This window comes from Haplochromis burtoni, unplaced genomic scaffold (assembly GCF_018398535.1).
Source record: "Haplochromis burtoni strain Fernald_Lab_line unplaced genomic scaffold, NCSU_Asbu1 Contig_211, whole genome shotgun sequence".
NCBI lineage: Eukaryota > Metazoa > Chordata > Actinopteri > Cichliformes > Cichlidae > Haplochromis > Haplochromis burtoni.
In genome coordinates, this window is record NW_024582572.1 from 189,459 (window position 1) to 214,283 (window position 24,825).

General features: G+C 40.9%; 1 protein-coding gene across 1 annotated transcript in view; it reads left to right on the plus strand.

Annotated features, from left to right (window-relative positions):
- Positions 1–24,825, plus strand: part of itpr3 (inositol 1,4,5-trisphosphate receptor, type 3) — a 66,288-nt gene that overhangs the window by 36,380 nt on the left and 5,083 nt on the right. The window contains exons 20-54 of the mRNA XM_042226410.1: positions 468–612; positions 704–848; positions 1,690–1,904; positions 2,161–2,281; positions 3,863–3,889; positions 4,865–4,919; positions 5,006–5,171; positions 5,621–5,788; positions 10,253–10,372; positions 10,762–10,884; positions 12,239–12,439; positions 12,534–12,649; positions 13,599–13,734; positions 13,820–13,945; positions 15,389–15,514; positions 15,597–15,717; positions 15,825–16,006; positions 16,089–16,237; positions 16,319–16,427; positions 16,889–16,982; positions 17,756–17,931; positions 18,361–18,517; positions 19,559–19,773; positions 20,032–20,232; positions 20,859–20,969; positions 21,332–21,427; positions 21,521–21,628; positions 21,725–21,808; positions 21,887–21,997; positions 22,510–22,702; positions 22,835–22,954; positions 23,100–23,269; positions 23,809–23,973; positions 24,061–24,250; positions 24,324–24,416. Of these exons, the coding sequence (XP_042082344.1) occupies positions 468–612; positions 704–848; positions 1,690–1,904; positions 2,161–2,281; positions 3,863–3,889; positions 4,865–4,919; positions 5,006–5,171; positions 5,621–5,788; positions 10,253–10,372; positions 10,762–10,884; positions 12,239–12,439; positions 12,534–12,649; positions 13,599–13,734; positions 13,820–13,945; positions 15,389–15,514; positions 15,597–15,717; positions 15,825–16,006; positions 16,089–16,237; positions 16,319–16,427; positions 16,889–16,982; positions 17,756–17,931; positions 18,361–18,517; positions 19,559–19,773; positions 20,032–20,232; positions 20,859–20,969; positions 21,332–21,427; positions 21,521–21,628; positions 21,725–21,808; positions 21,887–21,997; positions 22,510–22,702; positions 22,835–22,954; positions 23,100–23,269; positions 23,809–23,973; positions 24,061–24,250; positions 24,324–24,416 (4,835 nt within the window). The remainder of the gene's footprint in view (positions 1–467; positions 613–703; positions 849–1,689; positions 1,905–2,160; positions 2,282–3,862; positions 3,890–4,864; positions 4,920–5,005; positions 5,172–5,620; positions 5,789–10,252; positions 10,373–10,761; positions 10,885–12,238; positions 12,440–12,533; positions 12,650–13,598; positions 13,735–13,819; positions 13,946–15,388; positions 15,515–15,596; positions 15,718–15,824; positions 16,007–16,088; positions 16,238–16,318; positions 16,428–16,888; positions 16,983–17,755; positions 17,932–18,360; positions 18,518–19,558; positions 19,774–20,031; positions 20,233–20,858; positions 20,970–21,331; positions 21,428–21,520; positions 21,629–21,724; positions 21,809–21,886; positions 21,998–22,509; positions 22,703–22,834; positions 22,955–23,099; positions 23,270–23,808; positions 23,974–24,060; positions 24,251–24,323; positions 24,417–24,825) is intronic.

A 24,825-nucleotide genomic window follows, 5' to 3' on the forward strand; every position in this document is an offset into this window, starting at 1 on the left:
TTCAATGAAATACACCTAGGAGGGGACACTCTTTATAAGCGTCTTCTAAATGGTCTCGTGGGTTCATTGAAGAACTCCAACAGTCTTGACAGTCATCTTTATCCCAGTACAGGTAATGTGCCCAGTAGTAATAGCTGGTTTACTACGTGGCACAAATTGTCGAGAAGATTGTGGAACGTCCTGACAGTAAGTGAGAGGGATACCACATATGTGCCTCTTTCTTGGCTACACATATTTTAGACAGGATCATGAACCACTTATTTAAAGTTGAGTATTGTCATAAAGACTTTCCTGACACTTTTCCAACACTGTCATAAGATTGAATCTGCATAGGTCCTTCAATTCAATGTAATACTTTTCATCTTACGTTCCGGTAAGTATTCTGGGGTCTTGCTTTTTTCACAACAGATCTTTTTCCTCAAAACATTATTACAAAGATTGTGGTGTTTCTCTTTTTCCATCATTAGTTATGACTCTAACATGGACGACAGCAGGGACAACAAGAAGAACCGGTTTTCCAGTACTATGGCCTTCATGGAGGAGTATCTTAACAACGTCCTTAATGATGACATGCCATTCCATGACGAGGAGAAAAACAAGCTCACATATGAGGTCTGGTTCTACTCCCTAGTCTTACAACTTCACTAAAAAGTTCTACTACTACTGTCTGTTATTACTTCTTCCATTTCCCTTCTGCCTTCAGGTGGTGAGTTTGGCCAGACATTTGATCTACTTTGGCTTCTACAGTTTTTTTGAGTTGCTCAGACTCACAAGGACCCTGCTGGGCATCATTGACTGCAGACTCAATCCAGGACACGCTGGTCTCGTATTCAATGATGATGCATCAGGTGACTTAAAATACCATAACAAGCTAAGACATTCGATTGTTTAACAACATCAGGTTTGCTGCCAAGTTTAACTTTAGTTTTTATCTTCAATTACTTACTTATTTTTATTAGTTCTATTTAAAAGAACTAGGAGAATGTAACGGGCCCTGTTTCTTTGTATGCCTGTTTGAGCAGTTTACATTCCACAATTTTAAGATATCATCTTCAGATTTTGTGTGATAGTAGATACTAACAAGAGCCCAAACTCTAATTGTTTTTAAAATCAGTTCAAGGTCAAGTTCACACCGATCTCTGAATGCGCTTGTTCTATTTAGTCCAATGAAAGTCCATTAAAAGTCAAATGGAAGAAACAAAAACAAACATTTATCTTTGATACCTTGATAACTTATTCATCTATTATAATGTTAAAGCTTGCTAAAGCTCAATTGTTCCTTCCCTTATGAAGAAAAGGTCTTTTTGTTTATGAATTTATGGGAATTGCAGTAAATCTTTTTTGCTCTCTCTCATCTGCATTTGTATATTCTGGTCATTTGATCTGTATTTCCAGTTTTTTTTAACCAAACATGGCTGATTTGTTTCATCAAGTTCAGCTCATTCTCTGTTTCAAGCATTTTTTCATTTGTCTTTATTGTTTATTGATTCTTTTCAGTTATTTTCACCTTTCATTTTGTGCTGTTTTCTACTTGTTTATGTCTGGTTATATTGCTGGACCGTCCAGCAACAACATTCTTGGACTCGTTCCAAGAGGTCTTTTTGTGCCCATGTGTAACTGTTATTGACTTTATGTCGAATATTGTCGGGTTAATTACACTGACATGCTTTTTTTCTTCTCTCGGTTAAGGCAAGAACGTGAAGCGCTCTATACACGGGATGGGTCAGATGATGTCGACCATGGTCCTCAACAGGAAACAGTCCATATTCGGAGGTGCAGTTTCCAGAGGGGCAGGAATGGGGCCAGCGCTTGTGCTTGAAGGACAAAGAGCCAGTAAAGATAGTCTCGACAACATGGACCTGACAGTGATGGATACTAAGCTGAAGATACTGGAGATATTACAGGTAATATACAATAATTTTAACACATTTTACACTCAGTGGCCACTTTTTTGTTTTTAGGTACACCCATCCAATGCAGTACAATATTTAAAATGAAATTTATTAGATATCGATTAGACAACATTGCCCAACCAGTGTTTAGCAAAAGGGCCTGCTCACAAAATGCCTTTAGTTTGTAAGAAAAGTTATAAGAATGACATTCAAACCCTATATGTAAAATTATGTTATTGTAATTGAATTCCACTTTCCTTTTCATCAGTTCATCCTGAATGTCCGTCTGGACTATCGCCTCTCCTTCCTCCTGTCTGTATTTAAGAAGGAGTTTGTGGACGTTTATCCCATGGCTGACGCTGACGCTACCACTAATATGGAGCATGCAGGTAGAAACACAGCTGGTGGAAATAAACTCATTCAATTCATTTTAACTCTAACATACATAAACTATATATAAAAAGTTGTCTTCTGCTTCTATATGCATGCATGTGCATACATGTGGGAAAAGACAAGAAAGGGGGTAAAGTGCACAGTTCTGCAGCACTATATACATTTGAACAGTATTCAAAAATATACAATGGACAAATATGCAAGTCAGGAATACAAATAGTGACATATATTTACAGTGTAGTTTATTGCACGTAAATTAGGTATTGCACAGTGATGATGTGTGTTCTGTTTATGGAGGAAAGTGCTTGGATTGGAGGGTGGAACTGTGTTTTCAGTGCATGTGTGAGTTCAGTGTGGTTATGGTTTTTGGGAATAAATTATTCTTGAGTTTGTCAGTCGTTGTGCTGATGCACCTGTAGCACTTCCCTGAGGGAAGAATTAGTTTCCAATATTTATCTAAATACCTAAAAACACAATTCAAATAATCTGGGACCTGTTATGTTTTTCCTTATTTTCTGAAATCCATATACTGTTATAATGGTGGATTTTTTCATGGACAACTCTTCAAGTAATGAGGTCATTACTTGCACTACTGTTCACTGTGAGTCATAAGCTGCACAGCTTTTTCCTTTTTTCCTTCCTCAAAATATTTGTTTGCTTAATAGTAGTACAGCCAGGGCTGCACCAAGGCCAACTATAAGATAAATATAGATTTTTATTAGTTTTAAACTGTCATGAACTGTGTGTGGCAGGCAGGATTGGACCCAGACTCTTAGACAGGACTTTAACACAAAATCCAGCTTTTTTGCTGAAACAAGTCAATAGAGAAAACTAAATTAGGATCAGAACACACAGCTTGGTACGAGGGAGACGCTGATATACACAGAAAGATAACGAGGAACGTGAGAACACTCAGGGAACGCAGCTGACACAAATTAACATGACGCCACAGGGGAAGCAAAACAGCACACACCGAACATGGAAACACGAGACCTTCACAGTAAAACAGTAAATGGAGAAACACAAGACTGAGACGTGTTTGACAGCGGAGTGGAGAAAAGGCAGACGAGCGGGGGGGACAGAGAGGAGACACGAGGGGCTGGAGAAACACAGAGTGGAACACAAGGAGGGAAACAAGACGCGAGGGCTCACAACATATATACACACAGACACACCGCGAGAGACACAGAGGGCAAAGACACAAGAGGGAATCTAATAATCGAGAATCTAAACACAGAATAAAAGAAACTCACAACTAAGATTATAAATGAACCTGAACATAAAACATAATCCAAAATATTACTAGAACACAAGAAACTCAAAATGCTGGGTCCAGGTAATGACATAAACTGTGAGGTTGTTCTGCTAGGATCCAGAAATAAAAATATGTATATGAAAGAGGTATGACAGGTCCCATTAAAATATGATAAATCTAATAATTCAATATTTAACAAAACTTTAATGAGATGGGATAAATTTACACGGATTTTAGAAAAACTTTTGCGTGTTGTCTACCTGAATATCCACCCTGCAGTTTTTCTTAAGGTGCTTGTGTTACTTGTCTCCCTATGCTTCAGATGTGCCGGTTAACATGGACATGACAGGTAGTGCATAGATAAGCTCATATTAGAGGCAAAGAAGAACCTACACAGAGCACATGCCACATTTCTTCACCAGTTTACATGTCATTTTATTATTATAACACAAATTACTGCGCAAAAGTCTTTAACCCTATTTCTTAATAGTTGGTGCACGACTTAGATTGGAATGTCTTGATGCATGCTCATCCAGGTAAGTAAATCCCAAAAGGTTTGTGTTCATCTGGACGTAGCGTTTTCAGTGGGTGAAACGTTTCGTTACTCATCCAGGTGATTTCCTTCAGTCTCAGCTGACTGCAGGTTTCCAACCTTATAAACAGTACATTTGCACATGACTGAAACTAGCACCACTGGAAGGACACTTTTCACGTAAATGGGAAAGCATCTCTGAATCGAGGAGGGGGCTAAAGAGGACATCTTTCACCATCTTACAATGCTGTGATTGCAGCCATTCCCCAACTCTCTGGTACTCATGACCATCGATCAGCGGTCTTTGATCAATGGTCAAGACAATTTGCATATTAATGACTCACACCCCATTGTTCATTCAGCGTCCAGATAAACAACTTAGATTGAAAGATTTCCACAATGTGAAGCAGTGTGGGATCATCTTGAAAGAGAACAGAACAAGCTAACCAATCCAAAGAGGAGGTTTGGACTGTTCAAGAAAACTGGAAATTATTGCTAAAGAATAATTAAAGGAATTTGGGAGTTCAGGTTGTGTTGAAGAATAAATCTAGTTATATTAAATATTGACTTTCAAGCTTATTAGAATGATCCATACTGTTTGTATTTCTATCTATGCTTGCACATGTTGTTCATCTTCCTAGCAGAGCATCAAAAAATGAGGGTTGGCTCAAGACTTTTGCACAGTAATGGGTAACATTTAGAGTGAACCGTATGAGCAACTTGGTGTGAAACCATGAATAATTAATTTCAGTTCTGTTGTTTATTAACATCTGCCTTTTTGTCCCCACTCAGCCACCATCAACCTGCAGTTCATTGGAGAGCAGGCAGAGGCCATGTTTGGAGTTGGGTATGTATCGCTGGACATGCATTCATGCACAGGTTTTATTAATACAACATACACACATCTTAAGTACTTTGTGTGTTTGTGTGCAGAAAAGGGAACAGTATCCTGGAGGTGGACGATGAAGGTGGTCGCATGTTCCTGCGGGTGTTGATCCACCTCACAATGCATGACTACGCTCCTCTGGTGTCTGCAGCCCTGCAGCTGCTTTTCAGACATTTCAGCCAGCGACAGGAAATGTTACATACTTTTAAACAGGTGCACACAGACATGCAAAATCTACATAAATAAGCACAAAACAAATCCAGTATCTCTTAAACAAAATGCTGACCCCTTAAAATGCTTTACTGTCATTCAGAAGGGAATGTAATAAAAAGCAGAAGTACAGTCATGAGAATCAGTGTACACAACACTAGCTAAGACCAGCAATTCTTCATTAAACTCCTCAGAATTACCTTCAAATGGTCTATTTTTTTGTATTCACTGAATTTTTCAAATCTTCCTGGAGATCTGTGGCCCTGAGGGGTGTAGTGCGAAGTAAGTTCAGTATATCCAGGCTTTCTTTGCGTTAGCTAGTTTAATAAAACCTCAAACATAACGGTGCTTTCTTTGCTAACCCAGGCTTTCTGCTACAGTCTTCTGTGGGAACTCAGAACATGAAAAATATTGCAGAATATTCATGTTAATCCTCCAAGTTGTGACTGCAGGTCCAGTTGCTGATCTCCGCTCAGGATGTGGAGAACTACAAGCTGATTAAGGCAGATCTGGATCGCCTCAGGACATTGGTGGAGAAATCTGAACTGTGGGTGGAGAAGAAAAGCTCGGGAGGAGGAGACGGGAAGAAGGACAAGAAAGACAAGAAGGAAAAAACAGAGGTAAGGACTAATGAGATAATGAGATAAGAATAAGAGATTTTCTAATCTCTGTGGATTTTTCCCCGTTTAAATAAAACATTTTTAAATTGTATTGTGATACTACTGAGTGTGTGAAAGCTAAAGCTTTGAGAATGCAGGAGCCCACGATGAGAAATTATGAAGAAACTTTTCAAATCAAAGGTTTTAAATGTACGTAAGTTAGGTCTTATGCAGACGTGTAATACAAAGCCTGCAGAGCTCAGCTGGTGAGAGTATTAATCGTTGATTGTAGTATGCTGTGGACACAAACACAGACAGCTGCAGACTTGATGACCAAGCAGTCATTCATTGATAACCAGCATCCTCAAGAGCAAAGCGACGCAGCACTTTCAAACTGAAAAATCTCAGATGAGTTCGAACATCAGGGTCAGAGGTCAAGTCTTCTGAAAATCTTGTGAATGTGATAAGCTGAGAACAAGGTGATGTAGGATAGTGCTGCCAGTATTTTTTAATTCAGTGGTCATAATTTTTAATTGACTATATGACCAATAAACCAATTATAATCAAATTCATGAAATAAGAAATTATGAGGTTTTATTTTAACAGAGTTAGTTTTAAAATACCAAGAGGTCGGTTTTTGTCTAAGTGTTCATGCCGAGGAGCTAAGGCCATTTTTCTTCATAAATATTATCTTGTTATTGTGTCTTTGTCTTTAAAGTCTATAATACTGGCTCAAACCTTCCCATATCTAAATAATAACAGTACATATGTACTGAGCTGGCTGAGAGGAGAATCCCAGAGTAAGTCTGGGTTTAGAGGCTGTTTTAAAGGGTTTTTAAAGGCTAGCTGAAGTCAGGGTTACTTTGTTTTGTATGTTCTCTAAACTGCTTTTAAGATTTCAATTTTTTTCAGAACCAACAGGATCTTTGTGTCTAGGTGGCTGATTGACATCATAAGCTTTTGTCAATATAAAAACTAACCAATTTATTAACCACTGACTAACTAACCAACTACCCCATTCAGTCACTATTTAAAACAACACATTAACAACATGTTATTAAAAATCTAAATACTACTAATAAAACTAAAGTACTAAACAAAAACAAATAAAAATATCTTTTGAACTTTTGCATCTTGGTTTTTAAACTCACTTCCTGTTGGTGTTGGGCTTCCTGGTGTATCATGTGGATATAAGGTAGTGGGTTTATATGTGGCATGGCACTTTCACTGCATGGCATCTCTCCGTATTCTTTCTTTCTTGTTGTTTATACTTTGAAATGCAGAAACATTGTTTCTCAAATGTTTTTCTAGAACTAGTTTCTTGTTGTCATACATCTTATACACCCACACTGCATGTTTTAAAAAAACCCAACCAGCTAGTCGTGCTTTCTTCAAATGTTAGCTTGATAATGAAAACAACCAATCGCATTAACATGAGAAGTTGTTTTTGTAATGAAAAATTTAATGTAAAGAAAGAGCTTCATCCAGCGAGGGAACTTCTAAACCTGCCAATTTGGGTGCTGTTCAAAAGTTCTAGGAGTTTAAAAATAGTTTAAAAACCAGTAACCTTACAGAAGAGATGGCAACGTTTTAAGAAATATTGGAATAAACAATAACCAGTTTGCAGTACGCAAACTGTTTGTTTTTGGCATCCGATACTGGTGCAAGCCTCCAGTACGCTACTTCCTGGAGAAACTAGATGTGCTGGTGTGTTTGCAGACATTACATCCGCCCACACACTTATTCGACCCTGCTACCCATGTCTGTTTAGTGATATATTTGCTCCTTAACCTCTGGTAACCCATCTAGGATTAGGATTAGGATTGGGGTTAGGTTAACATCCACGCCTTTCTTTTAATGCGATTTGTGGCTATTTGGAGCACCCAAATCAAAACGATTAGAAGGGAAACGGCTGCAAAATGAGACTTTATTTGGAATATAATATCTTCTAGTTTCTTGAAGTTTGCCTTTTTAGCATGTGGCTAAAACAAAACCTAACACTAACCAAGCTAGTTTGCTAGTGAGCTGGTAAATGTTGAGGTTAACAAGTGAATCTGAATATTGACTAGGATCAGAAATGTAGTGTAAAGTCCTCAGCGAGGACACAATGAGTGTGGTGCCATACCCGGAGAGAACTGCATATGCTGTCTGACCCTCTGCATCCTGCAGGGGGCATCACAAGAGGCAACACCCAAGAAGGAGAAAGTGAAGGAGGGTAACGAGAACTACCAGAAAGTCAAAGAGGTGAGAGCGCCCGTTCGATAATGTTTCTACAACACGTGATCAGTTTTTCTTTTTGATTTGTCTCTGTCTGTTGGGTTTTCTGGAACGTTCTTCCAAAAAATCATCTATTAACTAATCAACAAGGGCACAACTGTGATGTATCTCTGTTGAAAACGTCCTGCACGTGGTGATCTTATCTCTTATCTCTCCAGCAATGGTGGTTTTTCTCTGCTCAGGATAATTCCATCATTATTCTCTCCTACTAGTTTCTCTGGTGAACAACACCTGCAGAATGTCACAAATGGAAACGAAGATGAAAATTAAAGGATAGATTTAAGTCCTTATTTGGTATAAAATTATATTCCAAATTCAACCAATCAAAACCTTCCTTCTGCTCTGGTAAATTTTAGCTTCCAAATGTTCGTTGTTGCCACTATGACTTCAAATTATCTTGTATTTCTTCAGTGTTTTGAAAGAGATTAGGTTTGGTACAATTTCTAATCACGACCTTTGTCAATGAATCACACTCTTTCCACATTGGAACGTCATTAATAATCAATATTTATGTGATTCATTATTTGTTTTATGTCTACAAAATCACAAAATGCTAATCTGATGATTCACTTAATATTTTATTAATTAAAAGAACTAAAGTAAACTGAAATAACATCAGTTGGCTTTTTTGTGAGTAAGACTCATTTGTAGATGTGCTTAGTTTCTACAAGTCAAAGTTTTCAAAAATTCAAGGTTATAGATTTTAATATAGCTTAAACATGATCTACGCACCTGCGCCACCTGAAAATAAAACACACACATTTTTGAAAACACAGTATATTTAAAGAAATAGTAATGGGCCCATAATTGAGTCTTGGGGAAAACTGGCAGTATTATCCAAGTATGTCTTTAAATTAAACGCTCGGGAAACAATGAATGAATAAACATGCGTTTTATTCACAAATAAGATTCATTTTAGCATTTTCAGAAATGAAAAAATGTCTTATCACTTAGAATATGTGTGAAAAAGCCCTGAGCCCAACACGGCACCTACTCTAGTTGTTCTAAAGATAATTCTACAGACATTGTTTAAAAGTAATGAATGTGTTACATTGTGTGTGTTACGTAATGTATTTTATCTTAACATTTTTAGTGTGTAAAGAAATCTTTTTTTCCTAAATGTGGAATGGCTTTATGAAAGACTTTTTTACACAGTGCATACTTTCTTTGGAGGAAAACTTTAATTGCTAAAAATGCAAATTAAACTCATTTCTTAGCATATACAGCCCATCAGAGATACTATCGTTAATTAAAACCAAGCTAAAATACACAGTGGGATACTTAGAGCTTAGAAAAAATGTACAAAAATATAATTGCAGGCTCTACAGTACCGTGCAACAGTCTTCAGCCAAACCTCATTATATTTTATTTTCATGGCAGATTGAATTTTTCAGTGCTTTTGTTTCAAAGGAGCTTGCAAAGAAAAGGCTGGACTTCTTTAAGTTGCTTGAAGACGTTTCACCTCTCATCCGAGAAGCTTCTTCAGTTCTAAGGTCAAATGGTGGAGAGTCCCAGATTAAACCTAGTGGGAGTTTCCCCCAAGAGGGACAAAAGGACCCCTGATGATCCTCTAATCGCCTGAGCCAAGGTGTGAAACTGGGTGTGGGTCCCAATCAGCCAGACAGCTTAGCAAAGAATCAATTGTAAAGTATAAACACAGTGCCAGTGCAGTAAAAGCATACCTGCATAGAAAAACACAATGGATTGACACCCCCACCCCCCTGGAGCCTGGACCTCAACATTATTGAAGCCGTGTGGGACGAAGAACGGAACCAAAAAAGCAGCCAACATCCGAAGAAGAGCTTCAGATGTCCTTCCAACAAGCCTAAGAATTATTCCTGAAGACTACTTTGTTGTTGTTGAAATGTTGAGAAAAATATTCAGGCTGTGTTGAAGAATGAAGGTGGTGATACCAAATACTGACTTTCAAGCTTGTTGTATACTGTATTTTCACATATATTTGCACATATTTCAATAAAACAGTGCACCTATTTCCCCTTTTACTAACAAAATATAAAAAATGAAGGGTGTCCTTGCACTCTGATATCTGTTTCACCCATGAAAACAACGCTCATAAAAACAAACTGACATTGACACTAGAAAACTAAAATGAAATGAAGTATTTCAACCAATCAAAGTTAAACTGACCATCATCTGTCTAACTGCACATGACTCCACTGTCTGCCATCTCGCTCCTCCCCCCTGCAGATCCTGGAGAGGTTGAATAAGATGTGCAGCAGCGGAGTTTGGAAGAAGCAGCAGAGGCTGCTAAAAAACATGGGTGCTCATAAAGTGATGCTGGACCTGCTGCAGGTCTCCTACGACAAGGTAAGACAGGACACCCCAAATTAAAAGCACCTTGGCAGGCTTAATTAAGCAGGTCAATTCAAATAGTGCTGCACTTGAAGCCATGCAGCCTTATTTTAAATGACATTGAAATCTCACAGTGGAGTTTTTCATCAATAACTTATTACAGATGTTCTTTCTTTTTCCAGTCTTCATTTTGAACTGTGGAGTAGTTATAATAATGTAATACTTATCAAACAGGCTGAGATTTGTTATTTAGCAGCCATTCATATTTATTGGTGTTCATGGATTTCTTTCGTTCGATTAAAATATATGTATATATTCAAATAGTCTGGCTGTAGCCAGATTTGAGAGGAGAGTTCAGCTCAACCAAGACTAACCATCGTGTTTGTCTGTGTGTGTGTCTGCAGAATGATGTGAAGATGCAGGAGATCATCAAGTATACTCACCTGTTCCTGCAGAAGTTCTGTATGGGGAACCAAGAGAATCAGGCTCTGTTGCACAAGAACCTCAACTTGTTTCTCAACCCGGGGGTAAGCTGCTGCACAAATGTGCAAAAGTTATACAAAAGGCATATTTAGTTCGTAAATCTGAGTGGACGTTCAGTACGCTTTAAGGATGGTTTTTTATGTGTGGTTACATGTTCAGACATCTTTGTGAGGACAGAAATTGTCATGCTACTACACCTGTGGGGACCAAGAGTCACTTATGGGGACAAAATGCCCATCGCCAACGAGTTTGGAGGCATGTTTGAGACTCAAAATGTGGTTTTAGTGTGAGGGTTACAGCTAGGTTATGGTTAGGTTTAGGGTATCCGTTAGGCATTATGTCAATGACATGTCCTCACTAAGATATGAAAACGAGTGTGTGTGTGTGTGTGTTTCTTTTTCTTTAGGAATATGTCAAGTGAGAATCAGTCTTAATATCTTATCTCCTGTTCCACACTCATAAGTTGAAATTTCTGACACTTGAGTCCAATTAGCCAATTACCTCCCTGTTTATATACCCAGCCTACATTTAGAGACACTCGTTGCCAGATTCTCTTTAAATGCAGTGTAGTCAAACCTTTCAGTTTTAGTTTTCTATCACTTTTAATTATCTTTACCTTTAACTTCTGTCAGCTCTGTGAAGCTAAATAAGCCAAAATCAGAAATATTCTGTACAGTTGGATTTTCTTCTACATAAAACACCTGATCAAGTTACTTCTGTTTAAACGGCTTTCATTTATTTTACTTTAGCTAATCAACTTTTACTCGTTTAAAGAAAATGTCGGTTGTCTCTGGGTTTTTTAAAGTGATTTGAGTATGCTTGGTGTACTGAAGGGGACTTGAATGAAAATTAATCAGCTAGAGAAAGAATATCAGCCTCTTCCACGTCATGCATTTTTAATGTCTCTTTGCTATTTGGGCTGACTGGGACCTGATGAATGTAAAAACAAAGAATTACCAGATTTTGTTTTTTTTACCTGAGTTTTGTTTCTCAGAAAAATGAGAGCCACATAGAGGACATTCGTTTAAAATTTTGATAGAACAGTGCAGTATATGTCCTCATAAGTGGATATCAGGCCCTTGTAGAGCAAAATTTATATTTTGGTCTAAATAACCCAAAATGTGATGTCCACATATGTGGACGCCAGGTCCAGGAGGTTTGTGATTAGAAACCATATTATAAACTATAAGCTGTTTTGTGGTTGGATGATGTCACAGGGACATAGTGACATAGTGAAAACAAATTCCCAACATTTTCCAACATTCAGGAGGCAGTTGGGGGGGTTTGTAATGAAAAAAAAAGTCAAAACTAGTCTTCTCTAAATAAATATCAGTGTTGATGTGACTGACCTGAAGTGAAACCTTTTTGATTTCTAAACTTTTCCTTGTTCATGTCCAGCTCCTGGAGGCGGAGACAGTGCAGCACATCTTCAGTAATAACTACCAACTGTGCAGCGAGATTTCTGAGAGCGTGCTGCATCACTTCATCCACTGCCTGGCAACGCACGGCCGCCATGTCCAGTACCTCAACTTCCTCCACACCATCATCAAGGCCGAGGGCAAGTACGTCAAGAAGTGTCAGGACATGATCATGACCGAGGTGAGGATGAGACGCGCCGCTTCGCTTCTACTAAAACATCAACCCGTGTTTTCATGCTGATGTATTCAACTTTTCCTTTCATCTCTTCTTGTAGTTAACAAACGCCGGTGAGGACGTGGTCGTCTTTTACAACGACAAGAACTCGTTTAAAGTCATGCTGGAGCTGATGGCAGAGAGCAGGGAGGGCGTCAGTGAGACCAGCCCACTCAGGTAACCAAGGCAGCGATGATGATGATGATGATGTTGAAGTAATGAAAAAAAGCAGTTTTATTAATCCATCGTCGTTAAACCTGATACTAACCAGTCATTTAAGAAATGACAGGATTGTATTTTATTTGTTAAATGACTGAAAGCTTTGAGCTGGAGACAATTTTATAACAGGATAAAATGATCCTATAACAGGATATAAAAGGATCCAAACAGCATGTCACTCTGCATGTTTAAGATTTTTTATGTCCTTCCTGATTCAATCAAAAAGGAATTTGTGTCTCCTCTGATCTTGAACCAGCTACTCAAATTTTATTACATTTCTAAACATGTTTTCTTGAGAAGTTCTTGCAGTGATTGTGAACTTATAGTTATACAATTGTTGTAATGCACTATCTGACGTGCTGTGTGCTGTGTCACTGTTCTAATACCAAAACCCAGACACAATGATGCAGTGTGTCAGTATCGCTCTGGACGCGTGGCTGTATATTAAGCTACAGATGATGTCGAGGAGTTCATTTGTTTCAAATCGTTGAAAAGAAGAAGCAGAGCAGAAGTTTGTACCACCTTAACTCTGCTGCTATAAACACACAAGTCGTGGCTCTTCTGATGAGCCTTCAGCTGATGTGGCCACAGCTGCAAAACAGGAGACACGAGTCATGACTTGTTAAAATGTTTATCAATCTTTAGTTTTTCCACAATATCAGAACTGATTTAATTTTTTTAAAAATTTAATTGACAGATTTGGTTCTGGCAGATTTTGCCCTATAAGAAGTCACATCTGTTTTCAAGTATATATACGTGTGGGTGCATATATATTTTACTTGAGTCTAAATACTGTGTGGACAACAAAGTTTTTCAAGTTACCATCAGGTGCTTTTATTTCCCATCCCAAACATGCTGTCGTGTTTCCGTCTGAGACCTGAATGTGAAATAATTTCCCCCCCTGCAGGTATCACATCTCTCTGGTGGAGCTTCTGGCTGCTTGTGCAGAGGGGAAGAACGTGTACACGGAGATTAAATGCACCTCCCTGCTGCCCCTGGAGGATGTGGTCAGGGTGGTGACCCATGAGGACTGCATTACTGAGGTTCTCACCGCGTTTGTGTGGTTTAAGGTTTTTAAACTGCTTTGATTAAACCAGAAAGCTAACTCGACTTCCTGTGTGTCTCCAGGTGAAAATTGCCTATGTGAACTTTGTGAATCACTGCTATGTGGACACAGAGGTGGAGATGAAGGAAATCTACACATCCAACCACATCTGGAATCTGTTTGAGGACTTCACTGTGGACATGGCTCGGGTAGGAACAGCACCATAGTTTATCATCATAACTAGTAAACTATTGTAAATCATTACCTCATTATTTAAAACTCCACCCAGGTTTAACACAAGCCTCCAGCTTTGTAACATTATAGTTACAATAATGTGCAGAGTCTTTCTTTATATTTTGCTTCCACTGAGTTGGATTTGGGGGGGAAAGTGGTCTTGAGCACTTGAGGCTTTTTTTTGGACATTGGCAGATTTCTTTTCCTTTTTTTTGTTAAACCTCACCTAAAATCCTCCTAATTCAACAGATGAACCAGTGCTGCCTTCACATAACAGACACTTTAGTAAAGAACCAATTTGAATTTTAGTCTCTTTCGTCCAGTTCCTTTAGTTCAGGGGTGGGCATCTCCAGGCCTCGAGGGTTTAGATGTGTCCTTGATCCAACACAGCTGATTTAAATGGCTAAATGACCTCCTCAACATGTGCTGAAGTTCTCCAGAGGTCTGGGAACGAACTAATCATTTGATTCAGGTGTGTTGGCCCAGGGTGAGATCTAAAACCTGCAGGACACCGGCCCTCGAGGCCTGGAGTTTGCCACCCCTGGTTTAGTTGGATAACAGAGTTTGGCATAAAACATTTTTACACCAACAAGGTGTTACGTTCCCCTAAAAAGGTCCAGATGTGAGGGAAAGTAACAAAAGGTGTCCAGGTTGAAAAAGGAGACAGGGAGGCAAAATAGTTAAATTAACAGGTTTATTAATGTTTCCATTAATAACTCACCTAAAAGAGACGGACAAGCTGCTAAAGAAAGAAAACCATAAACTGAAAGTATGCCAAAAACGGTTAGTACCAAAACACACTCCTCTCCACACAGCAGGGGCAATCCACAACACACACACACACAACACAACCACACACACACACACACACACCACACACACACACACACACACACACACACGGCAGGACAACATACATTGTATGGAAAACCATACATTTCACACCTGAGCCTCAACTCTCGCGGCCCGGTACTGGTCCAAGGCCCGGGGGTTGGGGACCACTGGGTTATATGATTGTTGGGTTTTTCTCTGTATGTGTTACTGTAGGGTCTACCTTAAAATATAAAGCACCTTGAAGCACTGTTGTTGTTATTTGGCGCTGTGTAAATAAAATTGAATTGACACACCCACACAAGGTCAATTTCAGGAAGGAGGCCCTGCTAGGATGTAAGACAAGGTGATTGCCAAAGGGCTATTAGCTTAAAACTTGGCCTATACCAGCATTGTGTGGGGAGTATCCTTAAAAAATATCTGAGGAAATTGAAGAATAGGAGGTCAAAAAAGTGACAAGCCTAAAAAAACGATCTACAGCAGAACAACAGGTAAACAGTTTCTGAGAGTCATATCCATAAGAAAGTAGACATAAAACAACCTGACGTGACGTGGTGCTGATGTTCGGGGTTTTTCCCTCTCTGCAGGTCTGTAATAAACGAGAAAAGCGTCTTTCCGATCCCGTTCTGGAGAAATACATCATCGGCGTGGTTTTTGACACCATCAACGCCTTCTTCAGCTCCCCTTTCTCTGAAAACAGCACTTCTCTGCAGGTGAAGGAAATGCTTCACCTTGGTGATATAAAACTGTTTAGGTGTGGTTCCAGTTAGTTGATTGCTTCTCTGTCCCTGTCAGACTCATCACACCATCGTGACTCAGCTGCTTCAGTCGTCTGTCAGGCTGCTGGACTGTCCCTGGTTGCAGCAGCAGCACAGAGGGCAGGTGGAGGCATGCATCAAGACGCTGGCTGTGACAGGTAACAAACCTGGCACCGCATTACGTCTCAGCCATGAATGATTCCCATGGTTTTCTCTCACATTCCCACTTAAAAAAGGGTGACTAAGTCTTGTGAATTTTGTCCAGCTAAGAGTCGCTCCATCTCTGTGCCTTTGGAACTGGAGGCTCAGATCAACACCATGCTGTCCACGTCAGCTTTGAACTCTTTGTCGCGCTCCAATCCAAACTACAAATCCTCCTCCCGCCTCACCCGCCCTAGCGCTCCTACCAACCCCTGGGACTACAAGAACATCATCGAGAAGCTGCAGGTGCACAAGGGCACACCGAAAAAAAGACTTTTCTTTATTTACATTAACTTGCAGTAAACTGTATTTAACCTTGTTCCCTCAGGACATCATAAACACTCTGGAGGAGCGTCTGAAGCCACTGGTGAACGCTGAGCTTTCGGTGTTGGTGGATGTCCTCCATCAGCCGGAGCTGCTGTTCCCTGAAGGAACCGACATCCGACAGCGCTGTGAGTCCGGAGGATTCATTTCCAAGTAGGTCATCTGAGTGTAAAGCATGCTTGAGCACTGACACTAGAGGGATGAGGGGAATTATGATGTCCGTGTGCTGACCAGGTTGATCCAGCACACCAAGGCGCTGATGTCTTCAGAGGAGAAGCTGTGCATCAAAGTCCTAAAGACTCTGCAGGAGATGCTCATCAGGACTCTGGACTTTGATGAAAAGGTGAGTTAATAGTAGCTGGACTACCACAATCAGCCTGTTAAACTTAAATCAAAACCATTATAATCACGGTCGAACAACAAAGGCAGGTCCTTGAGAAATACAGTACATTAAAAAAAAACCACAGTGTTGTTGTGGTCATTCTTCTTTGGTGGTTTTGTAGCTTCCAGTGGTCCTTTTGCAGTTTTTCCATATTTATGCTTATTTCATTTGAGACAGTTTGTCTGGAATGGGACCACAACCCAAACACTCCCCTTTCGCTGAATCATCTTCACCTGTTCGTGTTTGCGTTCCCCACCCTCTCTCGTCTCTCCCCATTCTTCAGCCTCTGCCAGGCCTTGTTGCTGCCACTGATCATGAATGAAGCCTTCCTCAAACTGAAATCTCTGGCTTATTTCTTGGTTTTGTTTCAGTTAAATGTAACAGGATGGAGACTGAATGGACTTTCTGTTGATTTGTTTCAGGGACTAGTGCTGCGGAAAGTTTTACTGCAAAACTACTTGTTTCCAAACAAGAAGACCAACCAGAAGAATGACTTAGCTGAACTTGGAGTTCCAGGTAAACTGCTTCATACGAACACTGCTCAGAGGAAATAATAAACACTGCTCAAATAAAATGCAGGAGACACTTGATCATAACAGTATAACATAGTCAGATAAGTTCAGGAATGTCATTGTGTTCAGTGAAGAACAAAACATCCGAAATCCGTTTCACCTGCTTTGTTAAATTCAATTGTAGACTGGACACGAACCCAAAAAGAGGATGACTTTGCAGGTGGTGGCTTCATTTCTCTGTCTTTATCCTTCCTTACTGATCTTTCTCTAGTGCTGCTTTTTGCTGGTGTCTTTGCTGCACAGGTAGTCCAGCTCCTTCGTGACGACGCATCCATATTTGACATTGATAGGTTTGTTGTCTCATGTATATCCTTGGAGGGTGGCAATGACCTCCATGTGCGGGCCAGCAGTATTCTGACTGCTGTTGGATACCAGCACGAAATCCTCAGACCCACCCATCATGTTTATGTTGCTGTAGCAGACCCTGGGTTAAAGGCTTTTGGTGTGTTTATATAGTTACTAAGAAGGAATTGAATTCCCCAGACTTGGATTTAATTTGTAACCTGTTGGAAGTTATGTGTCGGTGCGTTCAGTGTTGCTAATTAGAACCACTGAGCTCACTGATCCAAGTCTGGGGGGAGATTCCCCAGGACACCATTTATTTAACATGATTTACATAACACAATAATAGGAATCTAATGTGTTTATGATGCTATAATCTATATTGTCTGTGCACAAGCTGCTATATTATGCTGTATTTTTCTTTCTGTGAGTTAGGCGGTGAACAGGAGCGGGACTGGGCGGCAGTGGCAGCAATCCAGTGTCGTCTGGATCGTGAAGGAGGAACGAAGCTGTTCACAGATCTGGTGATGAGCACCAAGAATGATAAGATCTTCCAGGAGAGCATCCAGCTGGCCATCTGTCTGCTGGAGGGAGGAAACACTGAGATACAGGTAGCAGACAGGAGAAGTTTCTTTGCTCATTTAAGTCACTGTTATGAAATTACAGAGCCAAGTCCGTTCTAAAAGCACAGGAAAAACCAAATAATACATCAAACGTGTAAAAACAATAGATCTGAGACAAGAATGGTCACTTTTTTTTTGAATAGTGTAGCTTAGTTTTCTCCAACATAGCTGATCCAGAGATCGCAGGATGTGGTACTGGCAATGGGACCGTTTTAATGAAAGAAGTTGGTTCTTGGTTAGACGTGGTTGTACGCTGGGTTTAGTTTTGACCATCTTTTATATATTGTTTTAGAACAAAGACTGCTTCAGAGCTGGTTTTGATTCATTTTAGGCATGGTTTTAGACTGGGATGGTTTTCAAGCTTGTTTTTGGTCCCGTGTTAAACTGGTGTGTTGACTCTGTCCACTTCTGATGCAGAACTCCTTCTACAAACTGATGATGGGGGACAACAAGTCAGAGAAGTTCTTTAAAGTGTTTAATGACAGAATGAAAGAAGCTCAGGCCGACATTAAAGCAACGGTTTCTGTTAATGTTGGAGAGATGACGCACAAGGCCAACGAGAAGCTGGAGAACGGTGAGAGTCATCTGAAAATAGTTTCTGAGGACACATCTGTGGAATCCGATTATTCTATAGTTTCAATGTACGTCCATATTTAGGGTTCCTTAGATTTATTTGACGATGATATGATCAAACCCCATTTTGTAACCAATAGTTTGGCATCACTCACTGGAACTTTGATCAGGTTTAGACCTTTGATATAATGTTTTAAATGGTTAATTAACAAACAATTATGTATTATGTCTGTGAAGGTTCTCAGTCATCCAGGTCATCGTAGTCTAAGGAGCTTGGAAAGAAAAGCGTCTGGACTTCTTTAAGTTGCTTGAAGACGTTTCACCTCTCATCCGAGAAGCTTCTTCAGTTCTAAGGTCAAATGGTGGAGAGTCCCAGATTAAACCTAGTGGGAGTTCCCCCACAGAGGGACAAAAGGACCCCTGATGATCCTCTAATCGCCTGAGCCAAGGTGTGAAACTGGGTGTGGGTCCCAATCAGCCAGAGTTTCGGGTGAGTCATTGTGAAACCTGGCCCCACCTTATCATGCGAATTCCTGAGATCAGATGGCCCAGGATGTGAGTGGGCGTTAAGGCGTCTGGGAAGGGATCTCAAAACTGGATTATAGATGGCAGAGAGTTGGTGTCGTAAACCCCGCCTCTGTTCAAAGATGGTCGCTCACAGTGGACATAGATGCTTCTTTCACTCCTCTTTCAAACCATCTGTCCTCTCTGTCCAAAATGTGAACATTGGCATCCTCGAAAGAGTGACCTTTACCTTTAGATGCAGATGGACTGCGAGTCTTGTCCTGTGGAGGTGGCTCTTCTTGTTGTGCCATGCGCTTGTGAAGTGGCTGTTTGGACTCTCCACCGTTTGACCCTAAAACTGAAGAAGCTTCTCGGATGAGAGGTGAAACATCTTCAAGCAACTTAAAGAAGTCCAGACGCTTTTCTTTCCAAGCTCCTTAGACAGATATGTATTATGCACCTTTGTGAAGGGAAAAATAAGACTCTGAAAAGGTTTGAGTTCTGAAAGATGTTTGTAATAATATTTTATGGTTTAAAGGTGGCTCCACCACAATGGGTGTACTTCCGGGTACAGGGGGTCATCCACTGTTGGTACCAGGGGCGCCCATTGCCCCAGGCACCTCCACCCTGCCAGCTCAACCTATTGAAGAACAGAAGGAGGTGGAGACAGAGATGGGACCAGCTGTTACCATCATGAAGCCGATCTTGAGGTTCCTACAGCTGCTTTGTGAGAACCACAACAACGACCTACAGGTCAGTTCCTGCTAACTACTGAACAGTGTTGAGCCTTTTTTACAGATTGTATAGCATTAAACATGTGACAAAAAGTTAATATCTACTAACTATATTTTAGAGACAAGTTGGATGTTTTTCTCTCCACTTTAGGCGGGTCTTTTAGCACCGTCTGTTAGAGGCCAGTACAGGAAGTAAAGCTGTTTGTCCCAGCATCTTCTTCATGTGAGCACACATACAGAAAATGTAAGGCTCAAGTTTGTGACTTTGTGTTTCCAGAACTTCCTGCGTTGTCAGAATAACAAAGCCAACTACAACCTTGTGTGTGAGACACTTCAGTTCCTGGACATCATGTGTGGTAGTACGACGGGTGGCCTGGGCCTGCTGGGCTTGTACATCAATGAATCAAATGTCCACCTCATCATTCAGTCCCTGGAAACACTTACAGAGTACTGCCAAGGACCCTGCCAAGAGAACCAGGTACATGAGAACAACAGGGTGGAAACAATGGTTTCTACTTTTCTTTGACGGTACAGGTGCCAAGGTGGTGCAGCGGTTAACGCTGCAGCATCACTGTAAGAAGGCTGTAGGTTCAAACCTGCAGCTGGAAGTTGAGTGTTCTCACTCTGCTTGTGTGGATTTCCTTCCTCCAACAGTCCACAGACATGCTTGTTAGGTTAACTGTCCCTCGCAGTAAAGCAATGATTACATTATTAACATTCATGGGGTAACTGCTCACTAAGGAGTGGCCAGTGGTCTCCATATCCTAGTCTGGGCAGATTGATATAGCTGCAATGTGACACAAAGCCAGTGGTTGGTAATGCAAGACGATACTTACTACTAGAAATATGACAAAGTCGCTTTGTTCAGTGCTATTGGTAATGTCTGCTACCAGACAAGAAAGGTACATCCATTGAAAAAGAAACTGGCACCAGCACCCTGAAACCTGAAAACGTGGGCTCAGAAGGCACCAAAGAACCACGAGTGCCAGCACAAGAGATGAAGAGACCTGATGTTATCCTCTAGTTTTTAATTTTCCAGACGTTCTCAAGGTGTCCTTTGTTTACTGCACTGTCTTACACAGACATTTGTTTTCTGTGTTTCAGACATGTATCGTGACCCACGAGTCCAACGGCATCGACATCATAACGGCTCTGATCCTGAATGACATCAGTCCTCTATGTCGCTATCGGATGGAGATGGTGCTGCAGCTGAAGGTAAAATGGAGTCGCCTCTTTCATTTAGACGGAGTTCAGTGTAGCGACACCATAGTGGCAAAAGTGCAGAAATCTTTCTTATTTTCATATTTCTGTGCATTAAAAGAAGCACAGGAAATCTAACACTGCTTGAAATGTAATTATGTTTAAACATGTCATCTGGGGCGCGGTGTCGGAGGTGATCAAATGTGACCAAACACCATCATTTATCTCTCACTCTTTTAGGTTAATGTGTGGGTTTGTTTCCAGGTTTTTAAGTCAGCATTTCCACAAATATCATTCCTGTCTGTGTAAAGATAGAAGTCATTGTCTCTAGTACTTGACAACCGGTTCAGTCCATTTGTTTGACTGCTGCTCGACAGGACAATGCCTCCAAGCTGCTGTTGGCTCTTATGGAGAGTCGTCACGACAGCGAGAACGCAGAGAGGATTCTGCTGAACCTGCGGCCACGAGAGCTGGTCAGACCCTGAACCACATGTCCATGAAGCAGCTGTTAAAGATCTTATTGAAAAGCAAGAAAAATCTAAGTGTGTACATGTCCACTCTGCCAGGTGGAGGTGATAAAGAAGGCCTACAACCAGGAGAGTGAATGTGAAGATGTGGAGGTGGAAGTTTCTCCTCGGGAGGTGGGGCACAACATCTACATCCTGGCTCAGCAGGTGACTAAACTCAATTTCCTATTGGCTATCTGGAAGAGCTCATGATATTTTGTGGTTGGTTAGGGTCAAAATAAAGTTCTTGATGTGTTTTTGCAGCTGGCGAGACACAACAAAGTCCTTCACAACCTCCTAAAACCTCAAAAGAACAATAAAGAGGGAGAGGAGGGCATTTCCTCAATGGTAAACATCCATCCATCCATCCATGTCAAGTTGTAATCATCTAAAACTGACACCACGCTGCTGTTTGTGTGTCTGCAGCTGAACCTGAACAACCGACCTCTGTCCCAGATGTTGAAGTCCTCAGCTCCAGCTCCTGTGGTGGAGCAGGACCCGCTGGAGTACTACGAGCAGCTAACTTCACAGATAGAGGTATTACTACTATTAAAATAAAGATCTTTATCCTGAGCCATTGATCCTATAATACTTTGTGCTTTGGTTATCAAATAGCACAAAATGGCATTTGATCGTTTGGGTAAAACGTAACTTTTTCAAATTGTTTATTTAACAAGCATCTCTGTTCCTCGGTTACACAACTCAGTCCTGGTCTGAGTCACAACAATCTAAGCAGAGATGCTCCCCCCTCGTTCCAGCCACCACCAAGAAGTAGAATTCATAGTTCAGTCACTGACCATATGCTTTATGGCAAGACAGCAGTAGGCCCGGGTTCGAGTCCGACCTGTGGCCCTTTGCTACATGTCTTCCTCTCTCTTTCCTGTCTGTCTACACCATCCATAACCCAAAAAGGGCAAAAGAAACCCCGTAAATTCTGAAAATGTGCTTTCTTTGAGTTTGTCAACTTCATCTCTACATTTTAGAGAGGATCGAGCTTTTATCATCTGTGCAGAAGACGTTGTCTAAACTACGTATCTGTCTGTGCCCAGATTGTTCGCGATGACCGCAGCATGGAGCAGATTGTGTTTCCCGTTCATCCCATCTGTGAGTTTCTGACAGAGGAGTCAAAGATCAGGGTGTTCAACACCACTGAGCTGGACGAGCAGGGATCCAAAGTCACACATTTCTTCGAGCAAACATCCTTCCTGCATGGAGAAATGGAGTGGCAGAAGAAGCTGAGGAGTGAGTACACACACTCAGTGCGATCTGTAAAGGTTTCATTCGTGTAGCCAGGTGCTCACATCAATTCTACTTTTGCTCAACATATAAAAACCCAACAGCGTGTTCAGGCTCAACATGTATGTGTTTGTGCAGGTATGCCAGTGTTGTACTGGTTCTCCAGAAGGATGACTCTGTGGGGAACAATCTCCTTTAAACTTGCCCTCTTCATCAACCTCATCATCGCTTTCTTCTACCCCTACGACTCCGGACAAGGTACTACTGCAAGTACTGATAGATCTGAAAATACGACTAAACACACGAACACTGTCATTTTATTTTTGTCATCATCTGTAGAAAGTGTGGAGGACTGGTCGAGGTGAGGATGTGGCACTTAAAACGATGCTCTTCTCCTCTGTAGGTGCAATCGACGACTCTCTGTTGTTGATGCTGTTCTGGGTCCTGACCGGTCTCTCCGTCCTGGGTTTGTTCTCTCAGCGTTCTCTCACGCCGTTCACCGTCGCTCTGATTCTCAGGTCCATCTACCACCTAGGCATTGGCAACACGCTAATAGTGCTGGGAACACTTAATGTGAGAAAACACCACATTACACATCTGCACCCTGGGTGTGATTAGCTTAGCATGGCTTGGTACCCGTTTTAAATATTTAAACTCTTGATTCACAGTTGACATTTCTAGGTTTTATTCGGAGTTGATGAAGATTTTTTCTTTTTTAAAATCAAAATGATGATTTCATGTTTTTTTAGTTAAGTTTGGTGATCAGTGAACTGGTCAGTTAAAAAATATAAACTGTGAAGACACTGAATACACTTATCAGAAGTTACTGTGTCCTAAAAGGAAAATATTCTCCTGTTCTTTTTGAGCTCTAGATTTGAATTGTGGTTCTAGAGTAGAACATTCTAGATCAGAGGTGTCAAATATGTGGCCTGAGGGCCGGAATCAGGCCTTGTTTTATTATTAAAGGCCAGTCTGGGCAATGAGCTAGCAGAACTTTTCTGCTTTTCTTACATTTATTTCTTACAATTGGCCAGCGTCCTTTTACATCTCTTTGGTAACAACACCTCCAGCCTGATCATCCACTGTGCTGTCCATGTTTTGTCCATTTCCAGCTCATCAATAAAGTGGTGTTTGTGGTGAGTTTTGTGGGAAACAACGGCACATTTATTATGGGGTACAAGGCCATGGTGATGGATGTGGAGTTCCTCTATCACCTGGCATACGTCCTGACGTCCACACTGGGACTCTTCGTTCACGAGCTCTTCTACAGCATCCTGGTAAACAGCACACACAGTGACCTGTCAGGTGTTTGTGCTGTTTGTGGTAGGAAGGGAAATCTAAGTGTCTGTGTTCATTTCGGGCAGCTTTTTGACCTGATCTACAGGGAGGAGACCCTGTTAAATGTGATAAACAGCGTGACGCGCAACGGGCGCTCCATCCTGCTCACGGCACTGCTCGCTCTCATCCTTGTGTACCTCTTCTCCATTGTGGGCTTCCTCTTCCTGAAGGAGGACTTCATTATGGAGGTCGACCCGCTGGCACAGATTGCTGCAGGTAAATTCACAGCTGTTAAAATTAACCCTCATACCAAAACCTTAATCGCTACTAGTTACTGTCTCCTGTTCAGCTTCTCAAAATAGTGAAGCCTCTCAGGATTTCCTCAAGTCGTGCTCTGCAGACGGAGTCAGCTGCACTGCAGAGACCAACACTGAAGAGGAAGGTAAGAGACAGACACATCACTAGATGGTTACTGACAGTAGTCAGTTTTTGCAGCATGTATTAGAAAACAACTCGTTCAGCTAACTAAAATAGATACAATTATCCAATTTCCACCACTTACTGGAGTCCAAGTACAGACAGGGAGCTAAATAACTATATAACAGTTTAACATGGTGTTTATCCACAGATGCAAATACAAAAATATGTTTTGGAGCTGTTAAACAGTAAATGGGCTGGTTCTTATATGGCACTTTTTTTACTCTACTGGAGCACTCAAAGTTTCGTAAAGCTGGTGAGGATGCAATACCAGCGTTAAGATGCATTAAGTCATCGTGTGGTTTGGATTTGAGAAGGAGGATGTAGAACCAAAGGGGGTAAATTGCAAAACATGCTGAAAAGTCATCCATGCA